This window comes from Larus michahellis, chromosome 10, assembly GCF_964199755.1.
Source record: "Larus michahellis chromosome 10, bLarMic1.1, whole genome shotgun sequence".
Classification (NCBI taxonomy): Eukaryota; Metazoa; Chordata; class Aves; order Charadriiformes; family Laridae; genus Larus; species Larus michahellis.
The window spans coordinates 23425659-23447625 of record NC_133905.1 but is presented as its reverse complement, the minus strand read 5'-3'; the positions used below and the strand labels follow the sequence as shown (position 1 = coordinate 23447625).

General features: G+C 45.7%; 1 protein-coding gene across 1 annotated transcript in view; it reads left to right on the top strand.

The window, feature by feature from the left end:
• Positions 1-7427, top strand: part of WNT7A (Wnt family member 7A) — a 41238-nt gene extending 33811 nt beyond the window's left edge. The window contains exon 4 of the mRNA XM_074602306.1: positions 2904-7427. Within this exon, the coding sequence (XP_074458407.1) occupies positions 2904-3383 (480 nt within the window). The 3' untranslated portion in view covers positions 3384-7427. The remainder of the gene's footprint in view (positions 1-2903) is intronic.
• The last annotated feature ends 14540 nt before the right edge of the window (positions 7428-21967 follow it).

Here is a 21967-nt window from a genome sequence, read left to right as displayed (position 1 = left end):
TTTGGTCATCTAAGAAGCACCCCTAGAACTTGGGCTCAACCAGGATTGCTCAAACTTCTCACGTTCAGACAAAACCAGACCTTTTTATCCTAACTGCTCCTGCCCAGCCTTAGCGGAGACCAGAAAACCAGAAGCTTGTTCTGGTTGGCATCATGTCACCCGGGGCAGGAGACCAGCACGGGACACGAGGCCACCCTCTTGCTAAACTGCTCCAGCCACTTGCTCAGCTCTTTTCAGTGGAGCTGCTCACGTTCTCAGAGGTCGCTGGCTGCAAATGGGATGTTAATGAAATAAACCAAAGGGCAATTTAGGCTATTCAACTACACTGCAGGAATAAAAAAAGCCCTACCTGGATAGATGACACTAAGCCATGATGTATTTTGTATAAATGTTTCAAGTCAATTTGGCGGATCCTGATGGAAGGCGAGTTAGAAGAATTTTGTTGCAAGTTTGAACATCGTACCGGGATATAAGGCCAGATACTTGAACAAGGGCAGGGGTTGAATTAGGGCTGAGAAACGTATCCCTGGCTAGTTTCAAATTAAAAAAGAGAGCTTTTAAAAAGGTACAAATGAGGCTAAAGGAATTTATGTTATTTTTCCGGTTCTGCGCTATAACTCCTTTTCAGTCTCCTCATCTGTCTTCTAAGGGTACTACCTTATGAATGAGTGAGCAATAAAAGAAGTATGCAGTGGCTGAGAGGGAAACTCAAGATAACAAGATAATGCAAATCGTAAGCCAAAGCTTGAGCAGAACTGCAAGTTAAGATGTAGATCTGAATATAAAAGTTTCTCACATCTGGGTTGTGAGGCAGTCATTAGATAGCGTGCCTGAAAACCTAGTTTAAAAACAGTAGCATAAAAGGCGACCTAATATACGCCGAGTCAAAATCAAAACCTCGGCCCTGTACTTTCTAGGGGTTTTAATCCTGTTCTCAGACCACACGTGCTGACCCTTCACTCGTAGACTAAAATAAAGATAAAGCTATTTCGATGCCTTTGAAATAACTGACTGCGAAGGGGCAGAGGAAGAACGCCGAGTAAAGATGCGGCTACAAACTCTCCTGAGGTTGGGCAACAGCGATTACTGTGCCTGGGTGACACGGGAAGAGCCCCAAGACCAAAAGGTACGAGAATGATAAGCTACTACGTGCAGTCTTTAAATTACTTGTTTTGAGGCTGCCAAGAAGAGGACGGAGCTATGCCGGCCGGTGTTAGCGCACTGCTTATCTGCTGGCTCCACAACCCAGGATGGGCGCTTTCTCCTTGCCACCCCCAGCTGACGCTGAGCTTTTAGACTCCAGGTCCCAACACACACGTCTGGCCTCCAGCTGGACTCGGTCCCTTCAGCGCAGGCTGCCATCGTCAGCAGCAGCCGGTGACGCTGTCTGCGTGGTAAATCTTCCAAACATCCAAAACCGAAGGGCCGTGGCGGGGGGGGGTTATAGCAAAGGGTTAATTCCAATTTCCCTACCGCTGACCTCCCTCCAGCCGTCCAGGCTGCCCAGGTTCGGAGCTGCACGGATCAGCTGGGGTTTCTCAGGGGAAAAATTATGCGGCCACTCCCTGAACCCAGATAATCCCTCTGGGCTGTGCCTTCCACTGCTGGTATCTGCCGGGTTAGGCAGAATTTAATCATCAAAATTACTCTGTTCTCTTTCAAGCAAAGACCAGGGGGAAATTAATTGCTGGAATTAGGTACGTTTTCTAGCATTAACCCAATGTAGCTGCTAAGCGAGGTCAGTTACAGGGCTCGGCACCGACAGCAGGGACTAAGCTGGTCTCGAGTTCTATTTGGCAAAGCCTGGGTTGGTAGACAAACAGTGGGAGGGAGAAGACACAAGGATAAAGTTTCAAGGGATGTGGAGGTTGAAGGGAAGATGAAGCTTGTTATCTTCAAAAGGAAAGTAGTGACAACTCAGGCGTAAGCGGGAGAGACCCCTACAAACAAGAGAAGATGAGACAGGGTGGGGCAAGCCATGATGCTGAGGTGTTGGAGACGCTTTTACGGTACTAAAGAAGCAGAAAATTTTTAACAGGAATTTACGGCAAAACACGGAACCAATTCTTCATCTTTACTCTCATCTTTTATGCTCTAAGACAGCCCTAGTTTTCTTGCAAAGTAGCTGGGGCATTCTGCATGCTCCTTTACCCACATGAGAGGGGGCAAAACACTTCAAACCTTCCAGGAAGCGTGAAGAAATTAAGACTATGGTATATCAAAATAATACTTAGATTTCCAAATTGGAGCATTAACTCGCAACAATTAGAACAGGTGAGACCAACAGGAGGACATGCGTTGACGGAGTTTATCTGCTTGTTCACATCTTGCACCAGCTGATGTCATTTTCAGGGGCAAGAACTGAAATGGCACTCAGTTTTGAACCTCTGTTGACAAAAATCAAGTTCTAGTACTTACCGTTGAACTTTCAAAGCGTTCTGCACGCGGCATTTCGTGTAAAGGTGTGAGTTTCTGCCGGGTCCTAATTTCACTGCCATATGCCAAAAACTTGCAACTGACACATCCGAAGCACGGATGTGCGATCATATTGCAAACGAAAGCGGAGAGAAGCTGTGGTTAAGGGGGGGTCCCATTTTACCTTTGGGCCGTGGGCTGTGAAATTAGGCAAAGTTACCTTCCCCGCTTCACTCCAAGCGCAAATGGGGAGTCAGCTTTGCAGGCAGAACTTGGGTGACACTGGTGGGCGTCTGCTCCCTGGGACAACAGCACCACCAGGCACGCAAAGCCCACAGCTTTGGTGGGAACCGGGCTTATGTCTGGTGGCACCTCATGCTGGAGAGCAAACCCACCCGTGACTGTCGTTCAGCACGCGTCAAATAACCCTGGTTTTCTGAAGAGACCGGCTTATATTAACGCATCATTCTTTGTTCTTCCAAATACAGATTCTGGAAGAAAACATGAAGTTAGAGTGCAAGTGCCACGGGGTCTCGGGATCCTGTACCACTAAAACGTGCTGGACAACCCTGCCTAAATTCCGGGAGCTGGGCTACATCCTTAAGGACAAATACAACGAAGCCGTTCAAGTCGAACCGGTAAGAGCAAGTCGTAACAAGCGTCCAACCTTCCTCAAAATAAAGAAGCCGCTTTCCTATCGCAAACCCATGGATACAGATTTAGTGTACATAGAAAAATCCCCCAATTATTGTGAAGAAGACCCTGTCACCGGCAGCGTGGGAACGCAGGGAAGGATGTGCAACAAGACAGCCCAGCAGTCCAACGGCTGCGACCTGATGTGCTGCGGCCGAGGTTACAACACGCACCAGTACTCGCGAGTGTGGCAGTGCAACTGCAAATTTCATTGGTGCTGCTATGTGAAATGCAACACGTGCAGTGAAAGAACAGAAGTATATACCTGTAAGTGAGGAGGTGGCTGGGCAGGGTGACACGTCCCTGGCCAGGAATACATTTGCACATGCACTCGACGTACCTACGCCGGACTGTAGGAAAGACCTGCTCTCCCAGAAGAAATGCTGATGAGCGGAGCCCTCTCTCGTCTTCTCGTGTTTCACCGCCCGCGTGGATCCCCATTTCAGACTCTTAACGAAAATCAGCCAACAAACAAAAACAAACAAACCCCACCCCGAGCCGCCTGACACCCAAAAAAAAAAACGGAGAGAAAAAGATCATCTGGGCTAATCCGCGCCTCTAAAGCAAGAAGCACTGCCTGCCTTGTGAAGCGCCGCCCGCCAGAGAAAAAAGCGCTGAGCGCGGCAACTAACTCTCGGTTTGGAAAAAAGATGGTCAAAAACTCCAGCGGCATAAGGAGCAGGGAGGGGGAGGGGAGAAATCCTCCAAAAAGGGCTTTGCACAGGACGGGATGGACAGTGCGCCCCGGGACTCGCCCGCGTCAGCGTGTGGATGACGCGGATCCGAGCTTCTCCGCTTGCAAAAAGCTTCTCCTGGTCTTGCCCATCTTTCCCCTTCCTTCGTACCGTTCGCGACGGCGAGTAGAACTGTGGGGAGTTTTCTGTAGACACCGCTTTACCTGCCTATTTTGTGTGTGTGTGCGCGCGCGCTGCAGATTTTAGCACAGGGATTTGGGACACTTGGGCATAATAATAGCAATATTTAACAATTTATTCAGATAAAACTAATATTAATTTATTTAATTAAAAAGAACTCGACCAACGGTTTTGGAACTATTCTGCAATTAAAGTAGATAGCTGGCTTTCTTTGTGGAATAATTTTGTAGGAACAGCAAGGAAAAACTGGAGCTGTATATATTATTCTTAACTAGGATGTTTCTGTTAGTTGGACTTGCAGGATATGTTCTACAGTACTAGACGTTTAAGTACAAAAGCTGGCATCTTTATATATATATGTACATACACAAACACACACTGTTGGTTTTGGGGGTTTTTTTGGTTTTGTTTTGGTTTTTTTTGTTTTGTTTTGTTGGGTTTTTTTTTTTTGGTTTTGTTTTGGTTTGTGTTTTTTTTTCCTGTTTGCTGCTAGTTGTCTGGAACAAAAGTCAAGCGGTAGGGGTTGCAAATCTTTACCAGGTTGGTTTGTTGGGTTTTTTTCTTCCATTAAAGAAAGAAGCGTTAATAAAATCCTGTTTGGAATATGCCTAAAAATAAGAAAATCCAGACAAACTTCCATCTTTTGGAAAAATCAACCATAGGATAAGAGAGTATATTTTGTAAGAGACTATTTTTATATAAATATTTTATTTATACTACGTCTGCTTGTTCAACCTGTACTTTTTCTCAAAACAGGCATACAATTTGTAATTCTTAGGCTATTTAACAGAGAAAGGGTGATTAGTTTGTGGACACAAGAGCAGCAAGCTGGACACATTCAGCTGCAATGGGTGGATGTGTCAGAAAGCGGAATGAACTTTCTCTCCGGATGTGTGTACAAACCGGCGCTTTTCCTGCAGCCCGATTTGCAGAATATGCAAAACAAGAACAGGGTATGTAGCATCAATTTTGTCACATGGCTTGAATTCATGATTGGTATTAACTGGATGCTCATTTACCCCATTCAAAAAAAAAAAAAAAAAAAAATCCGAATTAGCTTCCCACATGCGTCAGTCATTAAACTGTGGCGTTACGACTAGCAAATGTGCTGTGTGTGCTGTCAGTTAAACCTCTATATTGTGTTACTGTCAAATTTGATTTCAGTCAGTGCAAGACTGTAGACTATGACTGTAAAAACTATCATGACACACATCGTCTGATTCTCAGAGACAGGATACAAAGCTTACTTTTTGTCCAGCTCTTTTTGGCGTTTACATTATTCCTTCCCCCCGAAAGGCCAGAGAGCTCAAAAATCCAGAAAACCATCTAAGCAAACGTAAAGACCGCTCACTTGTTTTTCAGAGCCCGGCGAAGCCATTTCGCATTCCCTTTTCGAGATTTCCTTTTTATCGCTGCTCCTTTCTTCAGCTGTTTGAGTGGTAAATGTTTCCCTGGTTTTGGAATCACCCTGTTCCTCGTGCTTGATTCATTCGTGACTGATAAAAAAAAAAAAATCCAGCTTTTATCTTGTTTTGCATCGGGTAAGGAACACGGCCCAGCGCTAGCGATGGTATTGCATGTTCTGTCTGGGCCAGACCAGGTTCTTCCCTACTGCGGGACCTCACGCCATTGTCGAGGCTGAGAGGGGCACCAATAAAGGAAACAAAACCACCATCCCCAGGCTGTGCCTTTCCCTGACTCCTCTTGATAACAGCAAGCGTTAACACGGCGCAGATGATACAGATACATCTTGCGGCCGTTGATATTTCCCAGGCCAAACTCCCCCCTCAGACGGCGAAAACAGAGAAAGTTTTACGAGGAAGTAAGCAGAAGTATCACAAAAGATGTCGCCAAGTTTCGTTGTACCAACTTCACCTTTTAGAACTTGCCGGAATGTGGCAGGGTAATTTTTTTTTTTTTTAACTCACTCCTTGTATATGCGTTATTTCTGGAAGAACGCAAGCCCGTGCGGTACCTGATCCTAGCCATGTATAATTAGCATTAAATGCACGGTTTCTCTGCAGACCTGCCACTTAGCACAAAATAGAATTTTTATGCAATTCAGACACCGGCACGAGATATCAAAGTAAACCCATTAACATAATTTACTTTCAAACTTACGACTTGTCAATATAAAAGCGATTTTGGGGGGGTAACCGAGCCACTGCTTTTAGTTCTTCTAAATTCCACACGTCACGAATTGATGAGACATAAAAAGCAACGAAGTACACACAGTACGGACGTTAATTACAGCACTATATTATGATCAAATAATTCAGATCTAACGTTTAATTTTGGAATTTTCCCCCCCAAGTTTGTATTGGTTTTTTACTTAGTGGATACCATATGATAGTCAAAAGTGTGCTTTCTTCACTGATTAGAGTTATTTTACAAATTATTACTTTTGCAGCATGTTTTTGCCATAGAAAAGTAATCTGTAAGACTCCTGCTTCCTGTATGTTTCAGTATGCAGTGATGGGCAATGTACAGCTAGCAGATTAAATATTGAAGGACAAATATCTTTGAACAGTTTTACTCACCATAATAAAGAACTGGATGCGCAATGAAATGAATTTGGTACACATCTTCCCTATATTTTACAATATCGCTGGTGATCAGTGCATTAATTAAAGTGCTGCTTTGTTCGATAACTGGAATATCAGTTCAGGAACTTTGAATTAAAGAGCAAGGAAAACCAAATGCTGCATTCAACTGGAGAGTACCTGGAAATCCGGCCGTGTCATTATAGATAGGAGAAATCTGGCCCGTCCGAATCTGCCGTGAGTCTGGAGTTAATTGGTCGTTCTCTAAATGGGCTTGAATGGCACGAAGAATAAACAGGGGAAGGAGCAAGATTTACGATTTTGTGGATATTCCTCCCCCCCCCCCCCCGACAACAGTTTGTTCTTTGTCCGCAGGGATAGAAGAGCTCTGTTGTTAGTTGGTGAAGAACCACACAACGGGAGTGAAACGCACACAAGCGCAGAACAATACAGCTCTCAACGGCAAATACATCTTTTCATCTCTGCTAACCCAGGGAAGCGCTCGACGGCTGTCCGCGTTAATAACCTAGCCGAGGCGCTTAAAGAAAACATACATCCAAGAAGCAGGAAGAGTACGAGGAGTAGGAAGCGTAAGAGAACAAGCGTTGCGAGCTGGGGAATTATTATTCATGAAATCTCCCTTCCTTATTTGATAGCGGAGCCTCGATTCATGGAAACGAAGCCGTTCTGCCTTGGGATTCCAAAGCAGGTTTGAAGGAGTTTCCCTCTCGACCTTTTCAAAAGGACAACTATCCTGAACACAATTAGCTTGCATACTCAAAAGTACCTACATAAAACATGAATCGGTCAATGATTAAGTTTTCTTTGCCATGTATGCGCAAACCTAATGGAGATATGTCTTTCAACAGTGATAATTAAACTGAAAACATCCTTAAAATGTGCTCTTAAGCGGCTCATTTGGTGAAGTTATTGTAAGGGTGCCTAGTTACTTAGGAAAGGAAAATAGTGGACACGTACCATATTACACAAGGCTCTTAATGAACTATCTTGGGGATTACAAAACTGTTTTTAACTGACCACACTTAAAAATCAGTTTGTTGAATACAGAAGCGTCACAGACTGCCGTCAGGGTGCACATATTCAAATTAAGATTCAGCATAAGTATTTCTGACAACCTTTTTACATTCATCACTGTAACAGATACCAGGAAACACGCACCGTGAACGTCCACAACGAGCGTATTAACTAATCCAGCCCAGCGCCCCCAGCTTAACACCACCCGCAGCAGCAGCTCCCCAACTCCGCTGTGGGTAGGCCGACACCGCGGCCGCAGCGACTGACGCGCCTCGACGGGGCTGGACAAATCTGACCCACACTGTTGCTGTCAACCGACAGGGGTACAGTCCCAGTCAGGCCTGAGCGTTCCAAAACCGTCCAAAATTGAACCGAGTACAGGAATTTTATCACACGGCAGCACTTCAGATGATGAAGCTCGTTTCGATTCCAAAACACTCTCCCTTAATTCATGGTTATCTCAGATCGTTGTCACCACGGCAATGACCTAAATTTCTAACCCAATTCACATTCTTCTGGTTAGAAATCATACCAATAATTCCTCAAAGGCGGGATTTTAATCTGGAACACAAATTAAGGGCATCCTTCCTCTGAAAACAAACACTTAATGACATACGATTAAGTCAAAGTGATGAAGAGATGCAGTTGGATGTAAAGGACTCCGGGTGTTTGAAGAAGGCTCTCAGAACTTTGTGATACCAGAGGTGACGCTATAAACCCCTAAAGGCTCCTTTTGATACTTTGGAGTTGTAGGAAATTACTGAATTTTCCATTTTGTTGCTATTACACAATTATAGATCCATCAATAGCACATATGATGTACTTTTCAATTGCGAGGTCAGAAGCAAGTCGCAGAGAAATCACATTTCTAAGCGTAGCACACTGTATGTACTACTGGTGCTCTCGGCTTCCTGTAACTCCTTACCTTGATCTCGTGTTTTTGTTAGCAAAGTCACCGCATCACACGCTTGGTAGGAAAGATGCCTCCTTTGTAAACAGGTTTGACATCTCTGGGAGAAGATGAGACTGTATTTACCGGAGAGAAAAGTTTCCAGGGTTGTGTGTGTACAAAAAAAAACCCCAAAAACGAGGTAAAGAGGATGATATCAAAATTGCATCACTTACCTACGATTTTATTAACAGGTAGCCAAACCCTTAGCAGAAAACGTAACCCTCATTTTTGTGTTTCCTACACTGGTTTGCATCCTTTCCCTATACCCCCAAAATACACGTTGTATATATCATCCCACGCCCACGGCTGATTTGGTGCTTGCCGATCCAAAGAATTCCCTAGCAGTACCTCACGCGCCCGATCCTACCAGCACAGGAAACCTTGTGCAACTCAAATTGATAACAACACACAGAAGCTTTTCTTGGGAACAACACATGACGCACAACCTTCTGTTACTGCAGAGCGTCTCTCCCCCGTCTCCACCAGCAGGCCCGCCTGCAGCGCGTATGTGCTTGTTATTTTATCCTCTCCAAGAACTGGGAGTTTTAGCTCTCTACAGAGTGTCCATAAGCTCTCCGATCCATTCCCAGACACCGACGTGTGTCTTGATTTTCGGTCCGTATGTGGGGCTGCGATACAATAGCGGAGGAGGACACTCAAACGTGAAAAAACATTCCTCCTCTCTCCCAGCGTACCTTTCATTTTTCAGACCAATACAACAAATATGGGATGACTCCCGTCGCCCACTACACCACGTTCTCCTAACTCGCCTTTTCAGTACTATTGAGAAAGCTGCGCTGACGGTTATTTAAAGCAAAGTTAAAGAGAGGGGACCAGACGAGGTGTTCTCTAACTGCCTAAACTTGCACGAGAAATTGTGGCAAAAACCGTAAAGAGAGAGTGCCGCGTTTTGCCCTCCTCCAGGCAGACTCCTCCGTTTAAGCAGGACTTCACGCGGCCTGTACCACAGACAGTGCTTAACGTTGCTGGTTGACCACGTTCACTCGTTGTTCACAACCCTCTGCCAGTCACTAATTTTTCGTATTATCTCGGCGTTATCGAGCTTGCTTCACTCACACGATGTCAGCAAACACTGCTTCAACTATGAAGATTTTACAAATTAGTTTGACAGATTCACTCCTAGATCCTTTACACCATTTCTTCTTTTATCCTGACATCCTTTTATTATTTACACAATAAGAGGCCATAAATGCCATAACACTTAATGACAACAAAACCCCCAAACTTATTTTTGGCCCCACAGAACTTACAGGATAAATTAAATCAAAATCCTTTAGAGAGTTGCTGGGATTGTCCCAGGGGTTACGTTTTACCAGCACACACTTTGACTCATTCCAGCCGTGGAGCACGGAGATCCTTCCAGTGACGGCACCAGTATCTTGCAGAAAATTCCTACCAAACTCCAACGGACTGCTCTTTAGCGCGGTCAGAGGAAAGCAGTTCTTCAGACAAGAGCTGGCGTAACTAGGACACAGATAAAGAAAGTGATGGCCCATTACAGATAGGGTGCAGCCCAGAAATGCTTTGGCAAACAGAAGAAAAACCACATAGGAAGGAAAAGCATTGAAAAATGCAGAGCATGGAAGGCACTCTGCTGAGTCTACCAGGGAGCACAGAAAGGGCTCGGCTAAAGGGACGGATTTTAGCCCAAGCTAAGGCTGCCTCGTTGTTACACAGCTCAGAGTGCCATTTCATTTGGCTCAAGCCAAATCCAAACATTTATTCCATTGAACCACCAAGAAACCTGTTCTGTGAGTTGTTTCTCGCGCTTGATTTCTTTCCTAGCAACTTTTCACATGGGGCCGCAGAAAGATGCACTACGGGCACCACATCTGGCCACAACCAGGTTATTTTGAAACGACTGAAATTCGATCTGCACTGTTTTGAACTACAGAGAATATTAAATATCTGGCACCTTGAGAAAGAAGTTGCTGAAGGACAGAGAAGGTATAGGTAGCATTAGACCATAACACCATCACACGGGACCAGAAGACATATAATTTATCACCCCCAAAAAAAAAAAAAAAAAAGGTTTTTTCCTATATTTTAAAAAAAAAAAAAATCAGGATAATTCCTTTTGGTCTTCTATAATGGTGTGGTGTCAAGAAATGTTCTGGGCTGAGCCCGGCCTCAGCCAGCCACTATTATCCCCGCGCACAGACAGGAAATCAGGAGCCACAAAGCACAAGAGGGTTGGCCAGCGGGCACAAAGGAAGCCTGTGAAAGAATTAGGACTACGGCCCAGATCTCTCAGCTTTTGCCATCCTGTTTTAAGGAACTCAACCAGTGTCTGATTTGCCTCCATTTATAAAATACATCTCCAGATTTTAGTGTTCTGGAAATACATTCGCCGCGTGTAGTCGGTTCAGTGCGTGTGCCGTACAGGCGAAGCGCGGAGACTACTTCTCAGCCTCATTAAATGCTAAGCACACAGTAATTAATATAGCCTCACATCAAGTATGAGTCACGCACCAGGGAAATCATAGAAACTTGGTCGCGTGTTTTGTCTCCTTAAGTCAAAGGATTAATAAAGACGTGAGACAAAGGAGGTAGTCCGAAGATGTGGAGAGCGGTTGGGCAGGGGGAACGAGCAGCCTCTGGCAAGCGGAAACTCAGTGCAAAGTCTGAGGGTCTCCACAAAGCGGGGGACAAGTTGCTGTGACGCTTCATCACTGGCGGCATATTAAAAAGTTAACAAATATTCTAATGGAAAGCGTTTAGTAGGACAGTGCTAAACCACGCCGTATTTTCTGCCACCAAAAGAGGGGGATGTGAGGTGACTCACTCGGGTCAATGACTTGTACCAACTAAGTACAAATTGTGAGAGTTAGAAGAGATGCTAAAAAAAAATAATAAATGGATTAAAGCCCTTCTGAGAAGCTAGAAAGGCAATTTATCTGCTTCTGTCTCTCCTTTTGTACTCAGCTTGGGTACCAGTCAGAATATTTTGATGCTTGCCCATCTTTAGTCACAAGCCACGTGAGCTGAATTCAGATTAAACGGTGAAGAAAAAAAAAAACTTCCCAGAATATATATTGTGTTTATTTAGGCCAGACCAACTTGGCTGAAAGCGCAAAATCAATCAAAGCCCAAAAGGAAGCTGGCAAACCGTGAGCGCCTCGGCACATCCTAGCTGCGCTTCCTCCAGGAGCGAGGCAACGGCGAGGGGCCGAGAAATTCCTCGCGCTTATAACATAACACTGGTGTCTCCAAATACGAGAAGAGATGAGGTGATCCACAGCCCTTAATTAATGACTGCACACCAAAGTTGTCATTTTGATGACTTGTTTGGGCAGGAGTGGTAGTGGCTGGGTGATAGATTATTCTCTCTTTATCCTGCCACAATGACATCTGCTTTATTCACAGATCAGCCACCAGTTGCTACAACAACGCCAGTGGGCTTTAGAAAATGTTGTTGAGCCGCTGAGAGAATCTTGGCGACCCATTAGCAAAATGTTAACGATGCAAAACCAAATAGCCTTTGGTTTTGTTGTAGGAAAGAAGTCAATGCTCCGCAATAAGTAAGAATGTCAAAAAGAATTTACATTCAAAAAGTAGAGAAGGGGTTTAACCCATGATATCACCATGATTCAAAAATCCCCCTGGAATTCATTAGTGAGACATTAGGCCTGAAGAATAGGGAAAATAAATAACGAGTTTTAAAAAGAAAGAACAAATACACTTTCCCCCGAGCAGCTTGTTGTCTGCAGCATTTTAACATGTCCGTTGCCCCTTCACTTTTCCTCTTCATTGTCTTAGATTTTTTACACAGTAATCCTTTGCTAATAGGGTTTTATTTATTTTTATTTATTTCTTTTCTTCCCACTTAGCACTTTGCGGAGACACTAGGTGTAGTTAAACCACGCTAGGAAACGGGTTTGGCTGCCAGTAAAGTCCCTTGCTCCCACTTCAGCGGAAGGAGAGAGAACCTCACGCCCCGGCATGTTCCTTTGAAAGCCCAGGATAGGAAAGCCTTTGCAGGAGCCTGGAGGAGGAACAGCCTTGTCCTCCAGCCAAAGGACGCGGCACCACGCTCGAGAGCCAAACAGGGCATGCCATGCCCGAGGAAAAGGGAGCAACGCCGGGAGCAGGTGACCGTCCCCCCGATATGTTACGTGCGGGTGGCAGAGTGACGAGATGTGGGCAAAAGCCCCGCAATCTCCAGCTGCTAAAGTAGCTACTTGATGGAAGCGGCGTCCGAGCTGCGACGTTTAGAGTGAAATTCCTCCAATTTCTAGGAAAGCGCTGCTTGTCACCCCCCCGGTGATTCATGTCGGGCTGCCTGCCACCGACGGTGGTATTAATGTATGTCGGACGGCGTCTGACAGGGAGAGGTTCCCCCCGCTCCCGCTCCCTGCTTTCTTTTGAAACAGGATGGGTCTATCTGTCTCGGTCGTGATTTTTCATCCACCTCAAAGTTAAGTGAATATAATTCTTAATTTGTTTTCCACATGACTCAAACAATTTTCTTCCCTTTGTCTCCCCGGCAAGAGCAGATCGATTTTACGATGTGTTGTACTTCAAATTTAACTTCATTAAATGTTTATAACATTAAGAGACTAATGACATAAACCCTGTCTGTGGTATTTATAGGCTTTATGAAGAGACCGAAGACCCGAAAGGACTGAAGTTCTGGTTAATTCCTTGAGAACTAATTTCAACACCTATTCTTGGCTGTAAAACGCAAAATGCTGCTACTATGTCAGGGCTATGGTGTTAATTGAACTGCAAGTTCACCAACCACATTTACCGCTGGAGTTTGAAACCTAAAACCGGCCCACAACAGATCAGAGGTGCAGTGTTTTTCTGTCACAGTAAAGACATCCCAAATGTTAATTTAACGATCTAGTGACGTAACCACGCTCAAGACATCTTAAGCTACTGATTACCGGGAGAACAGATGTGGAAAATGGTCAGGAGCCCTTTTTGCTCCATTCTAAACGCTTGTTACGCTCCCCTCCCCAAAATGGCTTACGGGCTTGTGTGTGCCCTCAGTTTGAATATTTTTAATAAGCATTTTCGCGTTATGATTGCAGCACCGTTATTTTGAAATGAAGACTGCGCCTATATTTTGCTGCTCACCACCCAGGTACCATACGTCCGGTTTTCCTCCTCGGTCCTGAGCTTTCCGCTTCTTCCAGATATTCTTTCTAGAGCTGCTGATCTTCAGTCCGTGGGAGTTACAGGGAGATCGTGCTGACGCTGAATTATACTGATTTATATCCCAAGGCAATGTCAATTTTCAAGGGGGTACAACCGGGGAGTGGTTTTGAGTGTTTTTTTGGTTGGTGTGGGTTTTTTTGGCATGTTTTTTGTGGTTGTTTTCTTTTAGCCCATGGCACAACCGGAGCTTCGGAAGCGGCGGTGGCAAACCGTGCTCCGAAACAGCTGGCAGCAGGAAGCCAGACCCGAGGCGCACATCTGAGCCTGCTTCCCTGAGCCTGGCCTGTCCCCATCGCCCGGCGAAGGCAGCGCTGAGGCACGAGAGGAGGCGTAGCCCTAGCACTGCTGCTGTAAGCTCTCGTCAGTAAGTGTAAAACAGGGCAATGGGTGTTTAACAGGTAACCGATGGGTTGCATGAAGCTTTTTAACGTGCCGGGTCACACCTTCCCAACTTTACCCGGGAATACCAGCAGACATTCTGGCGTAACTGAGCAGTAGATGAAATCCGGCTTTCAGCTGGTCTCGTGCATATCTGGAATAAGCACGCGGGACTCGGTGCTGTTCTTTCAGACTTCACGCAATTCAAGACTAAGCTCGGCAGCCCAGCACACCAACCCAACGCACCGGCGATTCGCCCGGGGTTTCATCTTTTCAGAGGCTAAAGTTCACTTTCGACTTTAAAGGAAGAGCACGGCACAAAAGGGAATTTTTAAAAGGACTCTGTGTATCGCCGGTACGGCAAGCAAAGAGAAAAGCAGTATTCGCCAGCATCGTTGTCATGACTACAAATTGAAATCGCTATCTTCCACATGGACGGTATGTAATCTGGGAAAAGTCCAAAGAGCATCCTTAAAAAGCCACTGAGACCTGATGGCAGCCCAGCGCTGGCGCGAGGAGCGGAGGCGGCCGCGCCGGCTCAGCCCCGAGCCGATCCACTGAGCCCAGCGGCGCTGGTGGGTGCCAGGCTCGCTCGGCCACCGCCGGCCCACACCAGCAGCCATTCCCCCGGCACGCGTAGGTGCAGCACTGGCAGGGAGGGCAGTCTCTCTCCCAGCTAGCCGGTTAAAAACCGGCACATACCCCTACTGCCCTACCGACTGCCAATTTTAGCTAATTATACACTAGGAACTTTATTTCCTGAAAACGTATATTGCCTTACCAAGAGGTACGGATAACATCTTCATCTGCCAGAGACAGGATTAGTTTTGACAGAGTTATGTTTACAAACATAAAATTTATCACTTCTTTTTTTTTTTTTTAAATAGCACCTGTGTACACCTGGAACAAGACAGTAGCTAATGATTTATGTCGGACGGTAACAACGGCTGGTTTTGCTGGAACTATGCCATAACTTAGTGTCTGTTACTCTGCCCTATTGGGTCAGGACAACACATCAGTCAAGTAAATCACTTAAGTAAATTATTGAGAACTTAAATTGACTTTTTCTACATAATATGTAATTACTTCCTTGAACCAACATTCCCTTACATCACCGATCTAAAAAGCTTTCTATTTATTTTTTAACTGAATATTGATTGAATTTAAATTACAGCCAGCATGTACGATTTATCTCCAATTCAGATTCTAGGCGAACAAACTTTCCAACAACTTGGTCAGCCTTTGCAGGCAGTTCCTTGCCAGCCCTGCGCCCACGTCACCCCGCACAGCGACCCGCGCAGATGCGGGCTTGCCCATCGCGTTCGCAACGCCAAACCGAGCCCGATGCGTCTGCTGAAACCTCCAGTGCCGAGACACTCGAAAGTAAATTGCTGGGAGGCCTGGAGATGCTGAAGAGTAGCGCAGCAGCACAGGGAAAGATGAAAGGCAAGTTTGCAACGTCAAGTTCTCACCAAGATGTTGCGAAGCAGTGAGTGTTTTTGCCGTAGCCAGCAAGAGAGTCGAAGCCCAGAACTGAGAATTACAAGTGTTAACATCTCCATGGGAACTACAGAGCCCTGGGGTCCCACAAGGCTGTACCTGCTACCGACTACGCCTATCCCAAGTCTAGAAGAAAACCCAACTACGCAGAGATTTCTCGTGTCGTTACAGAAAGACGGCAAGAGAGATTTTGGCAGAACACGTTCTGCTCCCGAGGCCTCGCCCTGACTTCAAACACAGGGCGCGGGTCCGTGGCATCGCAATGGCATCAGAGCTCAGCAGCCCGGCGTTGGAGAAACCTGGCCAGGTCAGCTGCTCTGCACGGACTTTTGACCCGCCATCTGTAGTGTGAAGATAATTTCCATTAATAGGACATGGGCCTCTATCACTGGAATCATCTCAGATGTTATGAAAAAGCCCCTCTGAGTGCAAATAACCTTCCCGTCAGATAGTTGTTGTGTCCTGGCCTCAACCCCCCTCCCCAAACCTAGCCTTCAAAAACCTCTTGAAAAAATAATCACTCTGTAAAGTATTTTTCCTGCCTTAGGAGACAATCAAGTGCCAACGAATACCAACCGTTTTCCAAAGTGTCTACATGAAGTTTGGTGGAGGGGGGAGGCAGGAAGGAGACTCTGGACGTGAAGAAAGAAGTTTTCGAATTGGAGGAGCCTCACAATAAAACCCCTCACGCAGACCGAGATCACGTACCCTGTGCTGCTTTGGGCATAAATAAAAAGCCCCTTAAATTTAACGGTGGTCAAGTGACCCTGGGCTGCAACGTATGTCTGGCTTTAGGAAAAGGCCGAGGAGGTGGCTGCCGATCCTAGCAAGGGCTAGCAGGAGATCAAATCTGTCAATGTGCAACATTTAATATTCCTTAGTCAGAATCGTTTCCGGTTAAAATTGGCAGAAGTGGTGAATATAATTCTCTTAGTATTTTATTAGCGGGATGGGAAGTTAATGGGAAAGGGCAGCTAAAAGTACTTCTGCTAAGGCTAGAAAATACATTAAAGTCAGCGCTGTCATGGATTACACCCAAGGTCACGGGATTCAGTCACAGGAATTGATTAGTGATATTTACAACTCAACAAATTGCTTTAAGCAAGTGTGACATCATGCCCCACGCTATTTACCAGAGGAACTACACACAGGGAGGCTATAAAACAGCTCCTCAGTCCGGGAGCAGGTTAACGCGGTTGGTGTGATCTTCAGCTGCAAGAAGTATAATTCTGCTCTCCCCATCTAATATTCCCTACGAAGCTGCAGCTGTGGGAACGCAGGAAAGCAAGAAGGGTGGTGTTAGTCAAGCTTACATACTCTTGAGCACTCTGCTGACTAACATTTATAGCAATCCTTTTAATTCAAATGCGAGATTAGAGAAAGCCGCTTTCTATTTAATGCGTTTAATTGCATTTCAATTAAGAATAATTTAAAAAAGCAAGGTCCTACTTGTGTCTGTCGCAACAGCATAAAGCGAACCCTTGCAGCACACAAAACAGCACGCCGTGGCCAAGTCAGCTCACGCCTGGGTCCCGAGAGCTTCTCATCAGCAGACGGCTGGGGACACTTGGACCGAATCTTTGTTCTCCTCTTTGCCACATACCCCCCTTCAAGTTTTACAACACGAAAGGTTAGTTTTATGCTGTTTTACATTAGTTGAATGTGTCAATGCGGACAGACACGGGGGAATCCCAAACCAGGAGTCCGTTCACAGGTTGCCTCCGGTCTGTGCAGACAAGCAGCTGGAGGAGGAAATTCCCCACCTGCCGCGTTAGGGGGATGCGATGGGACGCCTCCTGCACACGAGCCCCAGAAGAAACCAGGAGACAGGAGCACTCCCAAACCCCGCATACATCAGGGAGATGGAGCTGGCTCTGGCTCAGAGCACCAGCCCGGCCCGGTGGCCTAGGGACCCGCTCCTGTTGTGCTAACGCGTGCTCCGTCACCCCTGCCACCGCGCAGCTCCTTCGCAGCCATGGGCTGTGCCCCCAGCACCCCGCCAGGCTGCCCGCGGGGGAAGTGTCTCCTCAGCAGTGTCACTTTTTCACCACGAAGAGGGCAGTTTTCCCAACCGCCAAAGGCGGCAAATCCCCTTCTGTGTCACTGCGCGTGCTTCAAGGCGCTCATGGACTTGGACCAACTGGTTTGTGCAATCAGACTTTCTCTCCTCCCTATTGGAATCTGTCACTTTCTAATGCATTACATTACATAGTAAATTGAATGTGGGTTTGTTGGGTTTTTGTTTTTTTTACTTTATGAATCCTTTATGAGTGATCTGTGGATGGGATCAGCAAACAAATTTTGTTCTAGCTCTCCAAATCCTGACACATGAATTGATTTCAGCAGGACACATTAAGTGAATGATGGATCTCTGCCAAAAGGGCATGTAGGATTTTGCAAGGGGGAGGGGAAGAAGAAGGAGACTTTGCTTTCTCCCTTTTTTTCTCCTTCTTAGCCAGTCTTGTTAAGAAAGGGCAAAAGCACTTAAATTCATTGCTCTCAAAGTGAATTGGTTTCCTTTTCTAGCCTCTCAGGCGGCCTTTTTCTTCCGGGCTTATCCCGTCGTCGCCTTCCTCATCCTCAAAGCCAAAAGCGGGGCCACGTCCGCTCGCCCCCAGAGCCGCATCGCGCTGCTCCGCCGAGGTGGGCGCTGCCTGCGGGTTCGGGTTCCCACTGCCCGCCTTGGCATCGCCACCCCTGCCCTTGGCTTTCCAAGGCTCAGCTGACAGTTTCTCAAGCACATTAAGGCTGGCAACAAGAGCGGGGCTGTTGTAATAAATGACAGTAAGATCACAAGCTCGAGGGAGCTTGTTCCTCTCCGCCTGCAGCTCTCTTGAGAAGTTTTCAGAGACTGTAGTTACCGCCTGATTCTGTATGCCGGGCCAGAGCTTTGGATGCTAATTTGTTGGCACTGCAAACTCCCACTGCAAACGATAGATCCCATGACCTTCTTCAGTTACAGATAACACAAACTACAGTTATATTTAAGTGGCATATTGGTTAACCTCAGTGGCTTGCAATACTTTCCTTTGACTCAATTTCTATCGTTAATAAAGGGTTACGTTACAAAGGCACCTTGGAGTTTCTCTCGGGGAAATCCAGCCAACAAGCTCGCTCTTGTGAGCAGTTTTCTGCGCTGAGCTCCTGTTGTAGCCAGGCCGTGCATTACAAACGCTCTGAAACACCAGCAGCAATGAAGACATTAACACCGCGTTAGGACAGGTATTCTGGCAAAACGCTTTCAAAATTAGATGCGCTCTTTCAAAACCAGCAGCAACTATTATTGCCGCTATCGCTTTCAAATCCTCCGAAAGGATTTGCGGACAGAATCGCCACGTAAAATCTGGTCCGGCTCACCACATCCAGTGGGATTATTGCATAAATAAAGACCACTAACAAGAGAATGAGACCAGGAGCATGATTTTTGCCGTCAAGAACACCAGAGGCAGCTCCCTCGCTAAGGAATTCTGTGAAACCCAGCTCCTCTTGTATTTTTGGGGAGTCGTATAGTGTTGCATTTTGTAGTCAGGATCCAATTTTCTCGCGCACAAACACAACACACACACATTTCAACATTCAGTGCCTAACACCGAGAAAGCTTTGCCACAACCATCGAAAACTCGTTGCTCTCCATCACCCGTTAGCATGAACTCGTTAGCTGCTTCCAGCCGCGTTAGCAGAGCGTGCAGCAGCTCCCTGCAAGAGCACCCTTAGGAACCCGTATCACGGAGCAGGAACCAGTGACCGCGTGTCAGGAAGCTCAGCACACGTGCATTACTTCTGCGTTGGTTCAAGGGGAGAATGAATGCCCAGGGGTGACGAAGCCCCCCCGAGACCTGTCACAAGGTGGTGAGAGCATTTCAGCTCCTGGGGAAAGCAGGGCAGGTTTAGATGAGACATTGGGAAGAAGTTCTTTACACTGAGGGTGGTGAGACACTGGCCCAGGTTGCCCAGAGAGGGGGTGGAGGCCCCATCCCTGGAGACATTCAAGGTCAGGCTGGATGAGGCTCTGAGCAACCTGATCTAGTTGAAGATGTCCCTGCTGACTGCAGGGGGGTGGGACTAGATGGTCTTTAAAGGTCCCTTCCAGCCCAACACATTCCATGATTCTATGAAAGCTGCAGACCAAACTCCCCGAGAGTCTAGAAGCCGCAACAGTGCCAACAAGGAGATAAAAACTCCTAACCTTTCTGGAAAGACCTGGACAAGGTCCTTAGGTAACTCTTCCACTCAAACCCAACACACTCGAGGAATATAATTTTCTTTCTTATTGAATAAAACCTGATATTTTTACGTTAATCTAGTTAAATAGTAAGAAAGCAACGAGGGTGCAGAGTTTGGGTCACTAGAAAGAAAGCCATGTCCCATTAGCGCCTTTTAATAAGCTGCAAAACCAAATATACCACACTTTCTTCTGGATACTAGACACATGGCTGACCCAACCAAAACTTGCGATACTTTCCACTGTAAGAGCCCGGGACACACCATTCTTCAGTACTACTCCAAAAACCCTATTTCCTATTACCCCAAGCAGGTCTACAAAACGTTGTTTTCACGAGAAACACAAATCACAATTTCTTCATCTCCTCTCCTTCCCAGCAACAGAGTAGTGACTTTCTTTCGCTACTGGAGCAAGGCCGCCACCACAGGCTGTGTATACTGCTTCTGCTTTAGCCCGAGATGTGAAACTGGATGAAGGGGTTAATCCCGGTGAGTTCTTGCTGTCATTGACGTGTCAGTCAACTTTTTCTACGGATATTTGTTCAAAAATGACACTCTCAAGAGCAAAACTGGTAGCGTCCACAAAGTGCGCTTCTGTCCAGAGCTTTTACACTTGCATGGGCTTTTAGTCACCTTTGAAGGCGGGTCGGTTTCAACCAAAAGCAAAAGTCAAAATAGAGCTATACAGATTTTTCTGCTTCTTGGAAGGACATTCAATACCAGAACAAAATAGCCAGTAACTCTTAAATTTTACTTCATATGCTGTATCTTATCTATAGCTACTTTTACCTATAACTACCTAAAAATCTACACAAGATTTCAGCGTGTAGTGAAATTTTTATCTTACTACTAATGGTGGTGTGCAGCCTTAGTAAATTTAGCCCTGTACGTTGTACACCCTTTGGCTTGTACGTTAAGCATGGTATCATCTCCATCACAGAAACCCTGTTCCACATCAGAATCCACGGCTCTAGATCCCAGGAAGTTATCGGTCTTCCAAGACAGAGCACAGTATGTAGCGATAAAGTTTGCGTCGAGCGCATGCAGAGCTGTCAGGTTGCAACCGTGTTCCAGGACACCATCAATCCGTCCAAGCACACACTATACAGGCAATGACAGAAGTTCAAAAATGGAAAAGTATGGAAAAACAGACGGGCTCCAAACTTGGAGCACTTTTTTATGTATGTATTTTTTTTTCAAACAAGGGTGTTCTTTTCCAGTTCAGTCAACAGGGCACATAATTTAGAGCTGCCCTTCGCTCTGGTGTGCTGTTACTGAAGGGAAAGAAGGTGCAGACGGCTTCTCACTCCTTCTCAAGATAAACAAGGTCTAGATAATTTACTTTGTTTAAAGACATATCGAAGAGTCTAATGAGCAAAAAAGCTACTGAAAGTAAGCTTCTCCCTCGGAAAAATAGAGAGCAAAATGAATGGGTACCAAGCCATGCAGATAGGTTTCGTTTACAACTGCGATCCTTATCCATTCCCTTCTATTCTCCGTCCCAGTACCTCCGTCTTTCATGCACCAGTTCCTCTCCCCTTACTCTTATTTCTTTATTGTTCACTAGTACCATCTCCCCATTCACTGCTCGATTATACAGAACCAGGAAAATTCAATCCAGTAATGCAAATCTGCTCCTCGTTTCCAATGTATCGCATCGGAGTCAATTACGTGCCAAAATTGTCTTAGACCTTCTAAAAGCTGATGTAGTTACATAAACAAAAAGTCATTATTGAATTGGCTACAGATCTGCTCATTCATCTAATTCCTCAATAGTTTGTTCAAGAATGTTAATTATTAGAAGCTTATCGCTAAACCAGCTTGCTTTTGTTACCAAGATTTTTCTTTGGTTTGCCAGGGACGAGACTGCTGAAACCCCGTTCTGTTGTCTGACTTGCGTCCCGGTGAAGGTTATCAACTGGATTTATACAGCACGCAATGATGAATGGGGATTGAGTCATTTCATAGATTAGCATTTCATACTTGCTTCAATGAGACAACTAATTAAGATAATTTCTACAACATGTGTAATTGTTCCTATACATCTCAAGTAAAGAAATACTACAACTTCACTGTGTCGTAGTAAGTCTGAGCATCCAAATACCTTTTAATCCTTTCAGTGAGATTTATGATCATGCAAATGACACATCTCCTTGTTACTAAAATAAGGC